Source organism: Felis catus, chromosome A1, assembly GCF_018350175.1.
Source record: "Felis catus isolate Fca126 chromosome A1, F.catus_Fca126_mat1.0, whole genome shotgun sequence".
Lineage (NCBI taxonomy): Eukaryota > Metazoa > Chordata > Mammalia > Carnivora > Felidae > Felis > Felis catus.
This window is the reverse complement of record NC_058368.1, coordinates 72120907-72140242: the sequence shown is the minus strand read 5'-3', so window position 1 is coordinate 72140242 and position 19336 is coordinate 72120907. Positions and strand designations below refer to the sequence as shown.

General features: G+C 40.9%; 1 protein-coding gene across 8 annotated transcripts in view; it reads left to right on the top strand.

Annotated features, from left to right (window-relative positions):
* The window catches only part of NALCN (sodium leak channel, non-selective), a 325095-nt gene that overhangs the window by 218678 nt on the left and 87081 nt on the right, over positions 1-19336 (top strand). For all 8 annotated transcript variants that reach the window (XM_045055586.1, XM_045055583.1, XM_045055579.1 and 5 more), the window contains 2 exons: positions 16813-16949; positions 18885-19026. In XM_045055586.1, coding sequence (XP_044911521.1) covers positions 16813-16949; positions 18885-19026 — 279 coding nt within the window. The remainder of the gene's footprint in view (positions 1-16812; positions 16950-18884; positions 19027-19336) is intronic.

Sequence of the window (19336 nt, the reverse complement as noted above, 5' to 3'; positions counted from 1 at the left end):
GTTGTCAATTCACATATTAATACCCATAATTTTCCATAATTTAAATCTCAGAAGGTCATCTTATATAAGATTTGCTCTGCTATTTCTGAAATTGCTTCATTGTTAGACTTCTGCTTAATACATGCTTATGTCAATAGACACGGACTGCAATAAGATCAGTTCTAAGAGATGAAGTGACTGAGGCAGAAAACAATTCAGATCAAGATTCAAGCCGATAGGTTACAACAGAGACTCAGAGTTTGGGGATATCAATTATCAGCATTAGATATGGCCTAGAAATCTAGAAGTCAGTGCCAAAAGGGAAACAGCCCACCTGAATTTCGGAGTTAAACCGGTGCTAGTCATCAAACAGAGGAGGTACCTTTTGGAATTTATGTCCTTTGGTTGTGCATTAAACTGTGTCCCCCCAAAAGATATATTGAAGCCCTGATCCCTAATACTTTCCTGTTTTGAAAATGAGGTATTTGCAAATATAATCAAGTTAAGATGAGATCTTTAGGGTGAACCTTAATCCGCTAAGGCTGGTGTCCTTATATGAAAAGAAGAGACAGACAGACAGATATACAAGAACACCATCTGATGACAGAGGCAGAGACTGTGAGGTGTCTACAAGCTTAGGAGCACCAAGAATTGCCGACCATCACCAGAAGGTAAGAGAGAGGCATGGAACAGACCTTCCCTCAGAACCCCCAGAGGGCACCAAGCCCAAAGACACCTTGATTTTGGACTGCCAGCCTCCAGAACTGTAAGACATAAATTTCTGTTGTTTTAAGCTACCCAGTGCCCTCACAAATGAACACAACCTCCAGAGTCATGTTATTTGGCCTCAAGAAGAAGTGCTTCCCTTTTGGCACTGAGATCGTGGTCCAGTGGGGGATAACAGGTGCAACTCAGGATGCAGACCAACTGTCATCGACCAAGAGCAGCTTTCTCAGCAGGTGGAATCATTTACCTTCACCCTTAATCTCATAAGTCCCATAAAAAGTGAGTTTTATAAGTTTGAGACTCTCTTGGAAGAAGGGTTTCCTCTAAGCCCTTTCAAATTTTCATTCCATGAATGAGTGACCCAAACCCGATCACTTTTAGAGGATTCGTTTTCAGAAACCTTGTTCTTTGCCTCATTCCACTGGCACTTGGGACTTTTTATAAATTACCTGAAGTCTCTCTTGCCTTTGAACAAACATAAAATGACTTGCCTAAGACCGTTCAAGTTTACATTGATCAGTTGTCGGTTGTATCATTCTACAATTGTGCTAATTCAGAATTACTTTCATTACATTTTTTCCCACAGCACTCTGTAAGGCAACCCCTCAATTTTAAAAAAATGAGAAGGTACATAGGGAAAACATGCCCTAACTGGGGAAGAAGCTCTCCCTTCAGCTCTGCCTCAACTCCACATGCCCAGCCCTGTGCCTACTGCTGAGCTGTGGGGATTCTATCTCATTTGCTTTCTGAAATCAAGAGAAGAAAAATTTTTTCAGTGAACAGCATTTTTTTCCTTTGATCCTTTCACAGGCAATGGGAAAGTAGATTGTTATGGTTCTAAGGGAAAAGCATGACAACTGGTTTTCAGTTTTATTCAGTGTCTCACAGTCATTGCGTTGCAAAAAGACTCCTTCGTAACTGTTAAGACTATAAGGAGTTAAGATTATAATCAGTGTTACCCCGTGTGTACCTAAACGCGAACATCAATGCATTTCCAAAGCCCATCTGTTGCTTGTTCTGAGTCTCGGTCCATATATCTTTTCATTCTTCCCAAAGCATTTTTACTATCTGATTGTTCATTTGTTTCTCAAATCTTTGAGTCCCTACTGTGTGTAAGACATTGGGCCAGGCACTAAAGAGACAAGAATAAACAATAAAATTCTCTGTTCTCATGGACTTTATGGTCTAGTGGAAAAATTGGACATAAATCAAATATCCAAACCAATGAATGAATATTTACAAACCAAGATGAACTTCCTTTAGAAAATAACATTTTTCTGGGGCACCTGGGTGGCTCAGTCGGTTAAGCGTCCGACTTCAGCTCAGGTCACGATCTCACGGTCCGTGAGTTCGAGCCCCGCGTCAGGCTCTGGGCTGATGGCTCAGAGCCTGGAGCCTGCTTCCGATTCTGTGTCTTCCTCTCTTTCTGCCCCTCCCCCGTTCATGCTCTGTCTCTCTCTGTCTCAAAAATAAATTTAAAAAAACGTTAAAAAATTTTTTAAAAAAATAATAACATTTTTCTTAGTGAGAAGTTCATAGAAGACTCTGACCCACGTGGAGATAAGGGCAGTGAGGGAGGAGAAAGAAACACTGGAGCTAAGTTCTGAAGGATGAGCAACAGTGACCAGAAAGCCTAGGGCCAAGTGGTATAAAGTGAGTGTAGACAAGCAAGCTGGGCATAGACCACGCAGCACTTCGAGAAGCTAAGAATTTTATGTTTTACCTAAGAACATGGGAAGCCACAGAAGACTTGAAGATGGGAGGCAGTGGTAAATTGGAGAGCTGTTTGGCAAGTGAAATCAGCAGGGACGTGGTGAGGGGTTGGATTTAAGGGCAGAAAGGGAAGAGTCTCAAGGATGACTCTTGGTTTCAGGTTCATCTCCTTGAATAGACGATGGTAACATCCACTGAGCCAGGAAACATTAGCATGGAACCTATTGGAGGGAAAAGATCAACAATTCAGTCTTGGGCATGTTGTGACTGTGATGAGTTTGGGACTTAGTGGAGACCCCTAACAGCTGCATGTGTACATCTAGAGTTCAGGGGTGAGGGCTGGCTGGCTGGCTAGAGATACAAATATGGATGTTCAAGGTAATCTTCACTTAGCCAGTGCCTACCATGTGCCAGGCACTGTCCTAGGCACATGGGGTAAGTCAGGGAAGAAACCAGACAAAACTCCTCTCCCTCTTTGATTCTTCAGTCCTAGTGAGGTTTTCTGTATGGACATAAACTGGAAGTTGTAAATCTGGATGAGATTATACAGAGTGGAAAGAAAAGACCTACTAGAACGTTGAAGAAAAATGTTTGGTAACTCCAAGTGCTTTACCCTTAAGGCAACACAAATAATCTCATTTTTCTCCATGTAAGTTTTGACTTTTGGTTTTGTTACAAATAATCAACACTCTGTCTCAAATTCAAACTCCCAACAAGAGAAGATCTGATTGGCCCAGCTAGTCAACCTCATTCCTTTTAGGCCAGAATTTCATGTCTATGACTGCTTACAATGTTGGCCATCCCTACAGAAAGTCATCAGCTTTCAACAGGTCTAGATCCAGACCAAAACACAAAGGGGGCCACCCTGAAATGTGGCTGGTTTCCTAAGACAATCCTTTCTTCTCCTAACCCCCCACCCTGGCCTCTGCTCTCAAGAAGCTAGACCCTAAAGAAGGAAATGTGGAGCAGTGAAGGAAGGGAGCGTGTCCCCTCCCCAGTTCCAGACCTGAAGTCACACTTGTAGCCCTATGAGGTAGGGGCTTGGGGAAGGTTTGAATCACGTAGGAGACTGGATTGAACTGGAATGATTTTTAATAAAAGGTGGCCAGAGAGTTATGGACTTTATCAAAATAACCAGTCTTCTTTCTCTTTATTAATAATTCTGCTTCCTTGTACTCGAGAGTTAATGAGTTCATCATTGGCCTTTCCTTACATTCTACTCCGGGTGCTTGCTCAACAGTAGGCATAGTGGGAGATGGGGTGAGACTGACATTCTCACACACAGCCGTATGACTAGCGAATAGTTCCTACTCTGGTATGAACAAAAGAGAGACTGAGGTTATTTCTAGGAAACGAGAAATGTACATGCATGCTATTTCGTTTTGATGTTATTCCTATTTCCATTTTGCTTTGCATAAAATATGTTGATTAATGTGAATCTTCATAGTGCATCTAATAAGCCGTTTTTATCAAAGTCTGCAAAATTGAACAACTCTACAATCTACCATAAGCATACTCAGGAATGGTACTTGGAAAATGCATGCTTATTTCCTGAAAAGGAATTACTTAAGGAGACAGAACACGGCTGAGGTTCAAGGCCCCAGTGTGGGGACTGCGAAATATGTGTCTTCCATACCTCCAGTTTAAAGTGTGGTATTTGTTTTGCGGTAAATACCTTCACTGATACTAGTTATATGTACACTAAGCTGGAACAGATAAGAAAACTTACTGTAGATAATGTCACACTGTCAGAGAAAAAAGTTACAAATACGCGAAGGGGAGATGCCAGAATTAACCCTATGGCACCAGATTGAAGTAGGAGTATTAGTATAAGCTCAGTTTATTTTAAGATAGAAGATAGATACATAGACAGATACACAGATACATGGATGGATACATATATATAATCTAAGGTTACATAAGACTTATCCATCCATACACAGGTGTTAAATATAGGTATGCATATATACATTGTTTTATATACATACATTATTTCCTCTGAGTGAGCCTAGAAGCAGTGACCTATCAATAACAACAAGCAAACCTGGTGCTAAGATTTTCATTTCTTTTAATTTTTTAGTGTTTATTTATTTTTTAGAGTGAGAGAGACAGAGCATGCACAGGGGAGGGGCAGAGAGAGAGGGAGACACAGGATTCAAAGCAGGCTCCAGGTTCTGAGCTGTCAGCACAGAGCCTGATGTAGGGCTCGAACTCGCGGATGGGGAGATCATGACCTGAGTTGAAGTCAGACGCTCAACTGATTGAGCCAGCCACCCAGGCGCCCCTAAGATTTTCATTTCTAAATACCATTCTCCAGTAAAGCAAATCAGCGCTCTTTGGAGGAATGGCTGATTCTCAAGCTGAGTCGGGGGAAATAGAAGATAAGACTTAAGTATTTTGTGGAGCCCAGAAAGTAAGGAAGTACTTTTTAAAAAGAAAGGAGAAGAAAAGAAAAAGAAAAGGGTATACTGGAAGAGTAAGAAGCCACCTGAAAAAGCCCCCAATGACAAATTGAGCAATCAAATAAATACTAATGGTCTTAGATTATAACCCAAAGAATAAAATAAACAGCCAAAAAGCCATACTTACACATAAATTATCGAATTTAAAAGTGGAGAAGTGACAACTGTTCCTTACAGAATAATCCTGAGTGAATATAGAGGCAATATAGAGAAATAGAAATAATAGAATAATAAATGAGGGAAATAGAAAATCGCCATTAGAACATTATATTTATAAGCAGGACCTACTGCTGCGTGCTAAAATCAATATGACGCTCTAAGGAGAAATAGATATTTACGTGACCTCAAAGTTTCTTCCTTCAAAACTTTTTTTTTAATTATTCTGATGGTTTTTAACATATGTCTGCAAATTCTTTGATACTTCCCCCTCATTGAGGAGAAGCCTAAGTCTTCTCTTCTTAACTGTGGGCAGGAATTGGTGATTTACTTCTACCTGGTAGTGTAAGGAAACAGAGACTGTAACGTTACAGTTACAGAAACCTGGAAGACACCTTACCCCAGTAATGACAGTCGCCATCACCAACATGAAGGCACATTGGTTGTCATGTTCCCCCTGATATGATGAGATAAGCCTCGCGTCTCCATAATACTCTTCCCCCCAAATCCACAACGTCAGCCAAATCCTGAGAAAGCATTGGACAACCCCATACTGAGGGCCATTCTGCAAGTTACCTGCCCAGTATGCTTTAAAACTGCCAAGGTCTTTTAAAAACAAGGAAGGTACGAGAAACTGTCACACGCTCTAGAGGAGCCTAAAAAGACATGATAACGAAATACAGTGTGGCACCTGGACTGGATCTTGAAACAGAAAAAGACACTGATACAAAAACCAGTGTCTGGGGCGCCTGGGTGGCTCAGTCAGTTAAGCGGCCGACTTCGGCTCAGGTCATGATCTCACGGTCAGTGAGTTCAAGCCCCGCGTCGGGCTCTGTGCTGACAGCTCAGAGCCTGGAGCCTGTTTCAGATTCTGTGTCTCCCTCTCTCTGACCCTCCCCCATTCATCCTCTGTCTCTCTCTGTCTCAAAAACAAATAAACGTTAAAAAAAAATTTTTTTTTAAAAAAACAGTGTCTGTGCTTTAGTTAAAAGTATTTCGACCAAGGTTAATTTCTTAGTTTTGATAGATGTTCTATGGTTATGTAAGATGCTAACGTAAGAAAAAGCTGGGTCAAGGGCATACAGGAACTCTCTGTACTATCTTTGCAATTCTTATGTAAGTTTAAAATGATTTCAAAATAAAGTGTTGTTTTTTTAAAAATGGGATAAGAATTTCCTATGGTAAAGTCCAATAACACAACATATAAATTGGCTGCTATGTGGCCTTGTTCAAAGACACGTACATCTGCGAAGCTTTATACCATGAATACGTTGTATAGAATTTATAGTTCATTTATGCTTTTCTGATCTTAAGAAGTTGAGAGCACACATGTCATCAGGAGCCAAATGCTTTTTATGATTTTGTTTCTAATAGAAAATCTGATGAGACTTGTCATTTCTCTTCATCTTTAATCAGTAAAATAACTCATTCTGAAACTGGGAGACTTGTTTGTGCTGGTTCATATAGCTGCTTCCACATTGTAAAGAACCTAAGAAAAGGATAACAAAATGCTGAGAAATACCACAAAGGGGTCACTTCACCTGTTTATGAGACCACATTGAGTCTGCCTGTTTTATTCTCCATCTCATCATCATTGTGTTATCTTTGTCCTGTGAATGTAAATGTATGAGGCCATGGGGCACTAAGAGTCCCACACTTAATTTAAAATGTGTCATCTTAGTGGGGGGAAGATACACATAATTAGGAAGTTACGACATAAAGACCTGAGCACTAAGGTTGAAGAAGGAACATAGGAGAACATATATCTAACTCAGATTGCAGGCAGGTGGGGAAGATGTATCTAGAAACGATGACCCGGAATGTTGTTAGCAAAATAGGAGAAGACGTTCCATGTTAAAGAAATAGCAGGTACAAAATTGCAGAAGTAAAAACCCATCTACTGCTTGAAAATGTTGTTTCGATGAGGCAATATAAAACAGTGTTTAGGGGGGGCGCCTGGGTGGCGCAGTCGGTTAAGCGTCCGACTTCAGCCAGGTCACGATCTCGCGGTCCGTGAGTTCGAGCCCCGCGTCAGGCTCTGGGCTGATGGCTCAGAGCCTGGAGCCTGTTTCCGATTCTGTGTCTCCCTCTCTCTCTGCCCCTCCCCCGTTCATGCTCTGTCTCTCTCTGTCCCAAAAATAAATAAATGTTGAAAAAATAAATAAATAAATAAAACAGTGTTTAGGAGCTCAAGCTGTGGAATGAGAAAGATTCCACATGCCAGTACTATGACTTCCAGCCGTGTGACCTTTGGCAGCTCACTTAAGCTCTTGTGACCTCAGTTTCCTCATCTGTAACATGCTAGAGCATGGAGCTACCTCATGGGCTAAACCGGATTAAGTAATATTAGCAATGCCAAGTGTTCAGCATAGAGTCTAGCACTCATGTTTACTACTTCAACTTACCAATTATTGTTATTCTAAGAAATCTTCCTAGAGGAGATGATTTTTGAGGGAGTTAATGAGTGTAGAAGGAAAGTGTGTTGCAAGCGATGGGGGGGGGGGGGCGGCAGTAGGGAGTATGTTCAGAGGCACAAATACATGAAGTAAGACTGTGGGAAGGACCCGCAAACCACTATCATTGGAATATAAGGTGCAAGGCACCGAAGAGTCGTTTATGCCGTCTTAGAAGATTCTAATTTCTTCTATATACAAATGAACATCCTTGAATTACTTTAAAGACCAGGAACACGATGGTGTTTCTTTTTCAGGTGTTCTGTAAAGAAAAATGGGCTTCAAGGGGCAAGACGAAGATGGAAACCCAGTTGGGGGGCAGGTGGGTTAGTAGAGGCAGTGAGATAAAACCAGGATGCCTGAGCGGCTGCTGGCTTCAGCAGCATGGGAAATGTTGGTGGCTGCTAAGAGCAGCCCTGAGGTGCTGGGGAGAGACCTGAGACAGCGAGGGTGGAAGATGCGAGGAAGTTAGTGCAGGTAAGCCGTATATATAGCGAGTGTAGACGACACTTCGGAGAAGGGAGTTTGAAAAGGGAAAGGAATCGTATCAGGAGACATGTTCACCACTCTTTTCATTTTCATTTTTAAAATCAAGGGTCTTGAGAAAATCAGTCAATCAAAGGGGCAAAAGTTGGAGCGTGGATGGAGGGGAGGGTTTGGACAGCACAGCATGTGAGCGTCCTCAGAATTTATCCCCACTCGCTGAGATGAGAGCATTTTCAGGCAGAACTAGCAGTTACTGTGGCACAGTGATAGCTTTGGTTTTTATAGCACATTTCCCTTGAGTAATTCAAATTACAGACAATATGCTATCTCACTTATATATCTGGCATTTATATAAAGGAGGGAAGATCCTCATTTTTCATTTGAGAACATTGAAATCCAAAGTGCTTAAGGGATTATAAAACTGAACAAAATTTTAAATCCACATCTTCTTACTTTTTTTTTTTTTTTACTGTTTTTACTTAGACTGTTTTCTCCTGTGTTTTCTAAATCAAACCAGGGAGGACAATTATGTGAGTGTAATATATATACGTGTGGATATATATATATATATATATATTCTGAATTCCCTTTGGTGTGGGCTTTATCCTATTACTTACTGAATATTCATCTCTTAACAAGAATCAAGTATCTAGTTTACATAGAATTCTAATATAATTTCATCTGAAGTGGAGCAAAAAAACGCATTTTTTATCATAATGAACATGTTTCTATGACTCAGTAAGTTTCCTAATGGAAACAACTGCGTCTCGCTTGAATAACACAAGAGAAATAGAATGTAAAATAGAGGTGTTTGGGACCTAGAAGAAAAAACATGCGAAAGCAAACTGTTCATTACCTCTGTCTCAAAGAAATCATTAATTCCATTCATGGGATTTCAGGGGACAATCATATGAGGAAAACTTACCCATTCGACATAATTCGGCATTCTAGTTTTGAATAGTTTTTTTTTTATTTTCATCTTACTAACTTGTTAGCATTTTCTGCTAGCCTCGCCTTGTTGCAACTGTTTTTCACACTGCTTCACAAAGTCACCTTCTGAAGGACACTTAAAGCCGGTATGATCTTAGGTTCAGTGCTGTGTACATCCAAGGGATGGCACAAGACGATATAAATGTCAGAGTGCTTCCTAAGTGCTCTGCTGGACCTCCCAAACCAGGAAGTGCAGAAGCCACTTAACTCCCCAGTGCACCAGCTCCTCCGAGAACACACCTCGGCTCCCCATTTTCTTCAGGGCCATGCTGTAAGGAGGAATGAGGAACCCCTCTGAGTCTGTTGAGAGATGTAGGAAAGGAAACACCAAGTGCCATGAATCAACTGATGTTTTAAAACTACTTTGAACATTTGGAGGTGCCAGCTGTCATATTAAAATGTCTCATTTATGGCCCAGAAGCCAAGAAATAGAGCCCTCCAGTTTGTATCAATAAAACCCCAATTTGACCTTGGAAGTTCTGGATGTATTCCAGATTTTTTGTAAAATGGAGGAGAATAGGTGACTTAAACACTTTTTAAGGGAAGCATTTTTAAAAGCATACGGTAGTGCTGTCTTATATTCAATCATGTGGCTGAAAGCCCATTGCCCAGAGCAAAAAAAAAAAAAAAGAAAGAAAGAAAGAAAATATTCTCCCTTCTAAGAAACTCCTTATTGGACTCAACAGCCTAGTGAAGGATATTCTTTATATTTTATATCAAGGTTTTATAGTAACACTGGGACACGGAGATATTAACAGAGACCAACATGTTTGATCATTACTCCAGATATCCCATCTGTTTTAACCCAGAAGCCGTGCAGTTTGGGTTGTAAAAATCACAGATGCAAAATAGCAAGAGAAACTTGCTTGAAAAATAACAGTTTATGCTTTAGGAAGAGTCTCACTTCTGAATTACTGCGTCATGTATAGATCTAGGAAAACCGGCCAAACCCATTGTCTAAAGAAGAAAAGAGAACTCGGCCTTAATTTACTCAGATAACGTAGACAAACTTCCTTCTCCAGATTGAGCATAATGTGGCCGTTTTTCACATACTGAACTGCCAGAAAAATACTCCTCAGCTACACTGACCTACAGGTCTGTGCGCATTTTTCAAACTAGCATGAACTAGATTTTAAAATGAGAATCGTTCCCAAGTCTGAATACTTTTTAAGTTGTTTTCTTTTAGAAAAATCACACCAAAAATTACAAAAATTTTTATTTAACACAATCCTTCAATTCAGTTATTTGTCGCAGCATTTAGAAAGGAACCGAAACTGAATAATGTTTGAATATTTTAACAGAAGAAAGCACAGGCTGGAATACAGAAGATGTAAGCGATGAGGCAGAACAGGGTATGTGTCATGCAGAGCGATTACACCCAAGTCTCTTGAGAAGCACACAGAAAGCAAAAGGCTTTCAGCCGCCCGACGTGTAATGATATCTCCACAAGACAGATGCTGAGCCATAGAATAGCCCTGAGCTTCGATGATTTATATACTTTAAAGCTCAAGGTTTGAATCTTTCTCTTTTATTCTAATTTCTTCTTTGCAAATGTGTTTTTTTAAAACCATGTGAGTCTGTTACAAATCTATCATCTGATCTATTTGTTACAGCCACACGTCATGCTCAGTCGAAGCCATTATGAATTCTTTCCTTTGTTACTGTTCTTTATATCAGATTTTTCTTTTCTTTAATTTTTTTTTAATGTTTATTTCTTTTTGAGAGAGAGAGAGAGACAGAGTGCAAGTGGGGGTGGGGCAGAGAGTGAAGGAGACACAGAATCTGAAGCGGACTCCAGGCTCCATGCGGTCAGCACAGAGCCTGACGCGGGGCTCGAACTCACGAACCACGAGAACATGACCTGATCCAAAGTCGAACACTTAACCCACTGAGCCACCCAGATGCCCCTACATTAGATTTTCCAACATAAAGACTGAAATCTTGTGTTCTCTGCATTCTGCATTCTCTTCCTTCCATCCAAGAGTTATAATCTTTGAAATTATTTCCAAGCAAACATTTACAATTATAATTACTGTATGTTATATGGTTTCACTCTTATGTGGATCCTGAGAAACTTAACAGGAACCCATGGGGGAGGGGAAGGAAAAAAAAAAAGAGGTTAGAGTGGGAGACAGCCAAAGCCTAAGAGACTGTTAAAAACTGAGAACAAACTGAGGGTTGATGGGGGGTGGGAGGGAGGAGAGGGCAGGTGATGGGTATTGAGGAGGGCACCTTTTGGGATGAGCACTGGGTGTTGTATGGAAACCAATTTGACAATAAATTTCATATATATATAAAAAAAATTAATCCTGAAAAAAATTACTGTATGTTAGAAGGTCTGCTTTTGTGGTATAGTATAAGGATCTTCTATTATCATCCCGTATTTTCAATGTAATCCATATTACTCACCCATTTGCATCAAAGTAAGTTTAACCTTGGGGAAATCTGTCCTTAAATGCAAGAAGGGGGAAGAATTTGGATAAAAGGTAGAATAGGGTTTATTGTGTGTCAGGAAACTTGACTGTGGTTTCCAAGTACCATGCAGTATTTCTCTTTGCTCTGGCTGCTTCACCTTCATCCCACCCTGCACCTCTCGGTAGGCAAGCCGATCCCATCGTCCTCTCGTATTTCTTCCTCTTTTTGTATCTTGACCAACATCACTGACTGGGGAAGGAGAAATGGTCCAGGTTTTGGAGATTAATAGCAGTGGAGTAAGGATTAGATGATTTTGCTGAACTTTTCCAAACCGAGCACACCCAGCACCCAGACCAAGATCAGCTGTCCTTAGAAGCCCCTCCCCACATGTCCTCTTAGTCATGATGCTTCACCCCACCCCAGGGTAACTACTCTTGCAGACGCTCAGCCAGATAGAGTAGCGTCACCTGCTCTTTAACTTTATATAAATGGGATCATTCAGGATGTACTTGTTTCATTGGTCGGATTCCTTCATTCAACGTTAGTTTGTAAAATTCACCCAAATCCTTGTGCTTGGAAGTAGTTCATTGACTCAAATGCATAAATAAACCACAATTTACTTCTCCATTCAACTGCTGATGGGCATTTGAGGAGTTTATGGTTTAGCGTGGCTGCAGGCTTGTGAGCGTGGCTGTGGTGTGCATGTGGACATGTTTCTGGTAGGTGCCGAGCTGCTGGATGTGTGTATATTCACCTGTAGTTGATGCTGTTTAACTGTGAACAGCAGACAGAGCATGTGGCAGGTGCTGTCCAGAAAGAGGCCCCTCCCCCGCTTGTAGAAGATTCTGTCCAGCGCCTCTGCGGTGAGATCTGATATGTCTGCCCCCCCCCATGCAACCACCCACCCTTCTCTGGCTTAACTGGCCCTTCTGTGGAGCCATGATGCCTGACATTTGAGAGGATTGGTAGGATCCTGAAGAAACTTCTGAATCATCAGAAAGAGCTTCTCATTTGTAGATTTACGGTTCCACGATCAATTCATGCTAAATTCTAATTCATTTATTCACAAACAGTTATTATTTTTCTACTCTCTACAAGGTGCTATAGAAGTAAATTAAAAACATGAGGTGCCTGGGTGGCTCAGTCGGGTGAGCGTCCAACTTCGGCTCAGGTCATGATCTTACAGTTTGTGGGTTTGAGCCCCACATCGGGATCTGTGCTGACAGCTAAGCCTGGAGCCTTCTTCAAATTCTGTGTCTCCCCTCTCTCCCTACCTCTCCCCCACTCACGCTCTCTCTCTCTCTCTCTCTCTCTCTCTCTCTCTCTCTTTCAAAAAGAAAATAAACATTAAAAATATTTTTAACAGAATCTGGGGTGCCTAGTTGGCTCAGCTGGTTGAGTGTCTGACTCTGGATTTGGGCTCAGGCCATGATCCCCGTGTCGTGGGATGGAGCCCCGAGCTGGTCTCCATGATGAGCATAGATTCTGCTTGATATTCTCTTTCTCTCTTTCTCTCTCTCTCTCTCTCTCTCTCTCTCTCTCTCTCTCTCCCCCCCTTCCCCTCTTCCCCTCTCACAATCTCTCACTCTCTAAAAAAAATTTTTTTAAGTAAAAAAACACAGAATCTTGCCCCTGAGGAGTTTACAAGTTTGGGGAAGTATAAATAACTTTAACACTAAGTAGAATGAGATGTGTTCCATTTTAAAAACATGCAGGCAAGGTGACTATTTTTCAATACTGGTACCCTACATTTGCCAAACATCATAGGCTAGGGTACTTAATTAAATATTATACAATTTTTTGTCTAGGGGCACCTGGTTGGCTCAGTTGGTTAGGCATCTGACTTTGGTTCAGGTCATGATGTCATGGTCCATGAATTTTGGCCCCGAGTTGGGCTCTGTGCTGACAGCTCAGAGCCTGGAGCCTGCTTCAGATTCCGTGTCCCTTCTCTCTCTGCCCCTCCCCTACTTGTGCTCTGTCTCTCTCTGTCTCGCAAAAACGAATAAATGTTAAAACTTTTTCTTTAATTTTACATCTAAACTTACTCTAAACATCTATGGGCTCATCGATGGTAGATGTAAGTTCAGGTTGAATGCCACAGAGTCTAATTTTATTCTATTCTGTGAATCTAGGGATACTTAGACTCTACACCAACAAATTTTTCAATCAGTAAATTGATACTTTCTGCTTATCTCTCCACCCTTCAGGATATACCTACAATCCTTTCTTTTATTTCCAAGTTATCTGCTAGAGTTTAGTTCTGCTAGTGATTGTATAATTATTCATTCAACATATATTTGTGTCGGTTACTTTGTGTCAATATTGTGGCAGCCCCGGAACATGAAATAAGGAAACACACCCAACCCCTGCAAATATCCTTGTCCTCTGAGGACCCTTGTCATCCTAGAATTTACAGGCTCAGCGGAAAGAGAAACAGTGGTTGAGAATTTCAACTACTGTATGTAGTGGGTTTAATAGTGTCCCTCCAAAATTCATGTCCACCTGGAGCCTCAGAATGGGACCTGTTTGGAACTTAGATTTTTACAGACATGATCAATTAAGATCATACTGCGTTAGGGTGGGCCTTGATTTAAATGACTGGTGTCTTTGTAAGAAAAGAGAAGGAGAATCAGATAGACACAGAAACACACGGGGAAGAAGCCTTATGATTTCACAGGAAGATAACAGAGCGATGTAGCTACAGATCAAGGAACACCAGGATTGCTGAGAAGCTGAGTCAAGGAAAGGAGTCTTCCCTAGAGCTTTCAGAGAGAGCATGACGCTGCTGATACCTTGATTTAGGTCTCCCAGCCTCCAGAATACTAGGAGAAGTTTCTGGAAATAAAAGTAGCACCGTCATTTTTTAAAGCTTCTCCCTTTGCTCCTCACCTTGAGCTCTTGGCACCTTGTTTAGATCTCAGCTAGAAGAGCTATTATATTTGTCATTATCTGTTTATATAACCATCTATCGGTTATAATGTGGGCTCCGTGAGAGCAAATACAGTGTCTTGGTTATTTTTATATCCCTAGAACTTTGCATGGAACCTGGCCTCTGGGATTTGATTTATAAGTGACTGCATTGATATATAAATAAGTGAGTCAGCAAATACATGCATTAAATACCTTGTTTCTGCTCTGTCTTCTTGGCCTGTCTTTGGCCCTACATAATTGCCTTTCTCTCTGGTCTGACTTAACATATTAACTGCCTTTTCTTTTTCTGTGTGCTCTACTTACCACTGACAAATATTTTTATACCAGTTGTCCCAATAAATTTTTGGAAAATGACTCTCTTCCTTGTGAATTTCTGTGTTTACATGTGGGGCCATTTTTCTAATTCCCTGCATCTCATGGAAATGCTAGCCGTGTTTGCTTTGCACCTTTGAGAGCTAATTCTTCATCACTGTCACCATCATAACCATCAAATGGTTGAGAGCATGCTGTGTTGCATTCCATGTAGAAGGGGAGGAAGGCCATGAACAGTGGCCCCTTTTCTAAATGAGGTCACCACCTCAGTCAGAAAAACCACAGACAGGCCCCAGAATTAACTAAGATGTACAGATGGCTATGGCAAAATATTTATATTATATACAACAAAAATGTAGGAACAGTTTCTGAAGTTTATGAGAAATGAGGCACGTTTTCTGAACTAGAAATAAGACATATAACCTCATGATGAGCTCACAACCGATTGGACAACCGTGTATTGTATTGAAATTGTATGTTCCCCCAAATGCAGCACCCATGTTCTCTCTGGCCAGTGTGGATACCCTCACTCAGGGAGGAGGGAAGAGTTGGCACCTCTCTGACTTACAAAACTGTTCTCAGCCTCCCATGCTAATCTTTCCACAGACTGGAGACAGGTTGTAATTATAAAGTAAAAGCACACCCAGCAAGGGAGAAGAAGCTGATAGCTTTTGAAACATGCTTCCCTAAGCCCAGCAGAGAAGCTGCCCGAATTTGATGGACTCTTTGAACAGGATCGGCGTTCCGAGATGCAGGCTGGAGAGGGGGACAAGTCGGTGGACATAGAGAGGTTCATCCCAGTCTACAGAGAGGTCTGAGAGGAGGCAGTAGTAAAAAGAAGTAAGGGGGGGCACCTGGGTGGCTCAGTCGGTTAAGCGTCTGACTCGGCTCAGGTCATGATCTCACGGTTCCTGAGTTCAAACCCCATGTGGGGCTCTGTGTTGACAGCTCGGAGCCTGGAGCCTGCTTTGCGTTCTGGGTCTCTCTCTCTGCCCCTCCCCCACTCATGCTCTGTCTCTCTTGCTCTCAAAAATAAATAAAACATTAAAAAAAAAGAAGTAAGGGAGGTTGGCAAGAGAAGTCAGCCTTGGATTGGGAAGACAGTGCGTTCTGAGAAGGGGAGGAAGCACATTACTTCATTTTTCAGGCCAGAGTTCCCCTAGCCAAATCCATCCTTAGGACGGCTCCTTAGCTCAGCACTGGTTCCAGTTTGTGACCTCAAGTCTCAGTCTCCCTGAGACCTAATTTGTAGAAATATAAAAGCCCTCATGGGGCACCTGGGTGGCTCAGTCAGTTAAGCGTCCGACTTCGGCCCGGGTCACGATCTCGCGGTCCGTGAGTTCGAGCCCCGCGTCGGGCTCTGGGCTGATGGCTCAGAGCCTGGAGCCTGCTTCTGATTCTGTCTCCCTCTCTCTCTGCCCCTCCCCCATTCATGCTCTGTGTCTCTCTGTCTCAAAAATAAATAAACGTTAAGAAAAAATTAAAAAAAAAAAGAAATATAAAAGCCCTCTTGTAGATAGAGAGATGATAGATAGATAGATAGATAGATACCATTTGCTTGTCATTTCTTGCAAAGATATTTTATGGCATATAATATAATCATTCTCAAGCATCTATCCTTACAACTAACTAAACAGAGAACTTCCTGTAGGTACCAAATGTGTTGTTTCCATTTTGAGCTTTTCTTTTTAATCTGCTAGAATAAATGATGCGTTTTCTTGACATTTTCCCTCTTTACAACTATTACTACTTAGGATTTTCATTTATTTGTATTCTTTTGATTTCCTGCCGTAGCACACATATTTATAAAATAAATTTTATTGTTAGGTTATTGGATATGCTAGTGATAATAAAGAAGTAAACAATAAAAAGTAATGTTTGGTATTAACGGGAATATTTGGAAATAAAATAACAATAAGTGTTTCCTCTCATTGTTGTTTTTTTTTTTTTTTTTCTGGGCTAGTTTTTTGCTTTGGTTTAGTTTTGGGTTTGTTTTCCGGGTTGTTTTCAAGTTTGTGCACGGAGAGAGCAGTAGATGGCGGGAGACAGTAACACACTTGATGGGTCTCTGCTGCCATCTACCGTCCGTCGTGCACCAACTCACCGTTTCCTTGATTCGAAAACTCAAGTACTCCGTGACTTGCAGTAAGCCAAGTTCCCCCTTGTCTTCTTTCTATTTTTTTCTTTAGTTAAAGCAAAGTGAAGCCAATGCAGACACCAAAGAGAAGCTCCCTTTGCGACTTCGAATCTTTGAAAAATTTCCAAACAGACCGCAAATGGTGAAAATCTCAAAGCTTCCTTCAGATTTTACAGTTCCTAAAATCAGGTATTAATATACTTATTTCAGCGTATGTGCCAAATACACTGTCAAAGAGTTATCTTGAATCTGCATCAGTCCTTCTTTCAAGTTCATGTTTAAAAGAAGGGTATTTTTTTCTATTTTTAAGTTATTTATGTTTCTACTCTCTCTACCTCTGTTTTAAAAGCCATTGACCCCTTTAAGCGATATATTCGGAGCAGTCATTTGATGGTGGCATTAGGCTGTTTCCCCCTGCTTCTTCCCGAGATGCTCCTCAGGGATTCGACTCCCCAGGTAACAGGCACGGGTGCTCACAGCTGCAGGTAGACACCAACCCCTGACTTTCAACCATATAAGGATAAACTTGCCTCTTGAAGACTTTTATTTCCAAGGAAGTAGAGAAATGCCACCAGCCAGGTTTCTGTCCTGCTGTGACAGCATTTGTTTAGAACGTCATGTCTGATTCCAGTATAATTTGTCTTTCACGCTTTTGTCAAGTTTAAAAATTCTTTAATGCATCTTAGAGAACAAGTAGTGCATTACAAAGACCTGCTCAAAAGTGTGTTGCCATTGTTTCTTTATGCATCATAAACCAACATAACAATTGTGGGAGAGAATGGTATGTCGTTCCTCCAAATCTTTAAACTGTCCTTAATGTAGCATGGACACAACCTTAGAAGGAAAATTCTGGTGACATGGCTTGCCCAGCACACTCACCTTAGGCTCTAATGGGTCCTTGTCTTCCTCTTTTAAAAGAAGAAATGTGGCATTTCCCACTTACACTAATTTTATCTTCCACCCCTTTGCCCTTCAGTTAAGCATTTGCATAAAGGATGTGTTCAAACCCTTATTTTTAATAATCAAAGGATTTTATTTCAGTTGTAGCTCAAAAATCACAAATAGAACCAGAATAGTATGAAATTTGACATTTTTATGTAACTAGTTCTAAAAACAGTCCTGTGGGGGGGGGGGGTATAAAAATGTGAGACTGGATATGGTGCCATAATATTTAAAATTCAAATGGAAATATATTTGCATTTCTGATTAAAATAATTTTTTAACTTGAAAATAGGAAGTATGGGGCACCTGGGTGGCTCAGTCAGTTAAGCGTCCAACTTCCGCTCAGGTCATGATCTTGAGGCTCATGAGTTCAAGTCCCCCGTCAGGCTCTGTGCTGAGAAGCCTGGAGCCTGGAGCCTGCTTTGGATTCTGTGTCTCCCTCTCTCTCAGCCCCTCCTCCCCCCACTCGTGCTCTGTCTCTCTCTTTCTCTCTCAAAAATAAATATTAAAAAATTTTAAAGAAAAAGAAAATAGGAAGTATAAAAGAGCCACATATTAGATTCAAGATTAGTGGTTGTATGAAAGGTGTTATTTGCATTCTCACCATGTTTTGGAGACGAGATAAAGCAAGTTTCTTTGAGTTATTTTTAATCTTTAAATGTAAAATTATCTCTCAATAATTCTTATGATGAGTGGAAGTTCAGAGAGATGAACTAATTCTTCTAAGTCTTAGAGGCGGAAAAGAAGTATCTTATTACCACAATGAGATTCAAAAAACTACCGTCAATGACTGAATATTATTGCTTAAAAGTTATTTCAGGGACATTGCTTTTTTAAACAAAACTACTGAAGATTCAGGAAGCTTTCTCTAAATTAATTATTTTGCTAATTAAATTTAAACACTGCTCTTGGCATGATGTGTCTTCTTTCTTTCTTTCTTTCTTTCTTTCTTTTTTAGCAGGCAAAAGTTTATTAGAATATAAGATGAAGAATGAAGAATAGTAGGAAAGCTCCCTTTACAAAGAGGGGACATTAGAAAGTGAATGTTCTGGGTCTTTTTTTCTCTGAACTTCTGTCACCTCTATCTTAGCTCAAGCAAATGCACAGGTGTAAAACGCCACCACGTGCTCCATTTTATTTAACAATGCTTGACATGTGTGTGTCTGTACTTCATTTGCAAAGGGAGAGTTTCATGAAGCAGTTCATCGATCGCCAGCAACAGGACACCTGCTGCCTGTTACGGAGCCTCCCTTCCACCTCTTCCTCGTCCTGCGATCACTCCAAACGGTCCGCAATAGAAGACAACAAATACATTGACCAAAAAGTAAGAATCCACTGCTTCAAATTACCAAAGTTTTCTTAAGCACGTATGTTTTACATAATTGCAAGGCTCTATGGGGTCCTGAAATCGAAGGTCTCAGGACAATAATGAAGAAAATGATTTTATTTGTAGAAGAAATTGTTAAACCTGACATTGGTATTATTTATGAATTTCAGTTTTGCATTTGTACACGTCAGCTTCTGAGCCGTGCCAGGTAGCAGCCCTGTGACTTTGATGGGTAGAGAGCGTCCCAACCCTGCATTTTCTTACTTGCAGAAGGGTTCTGATTGCCAGCGGTCAGCCCGGTTTAAGG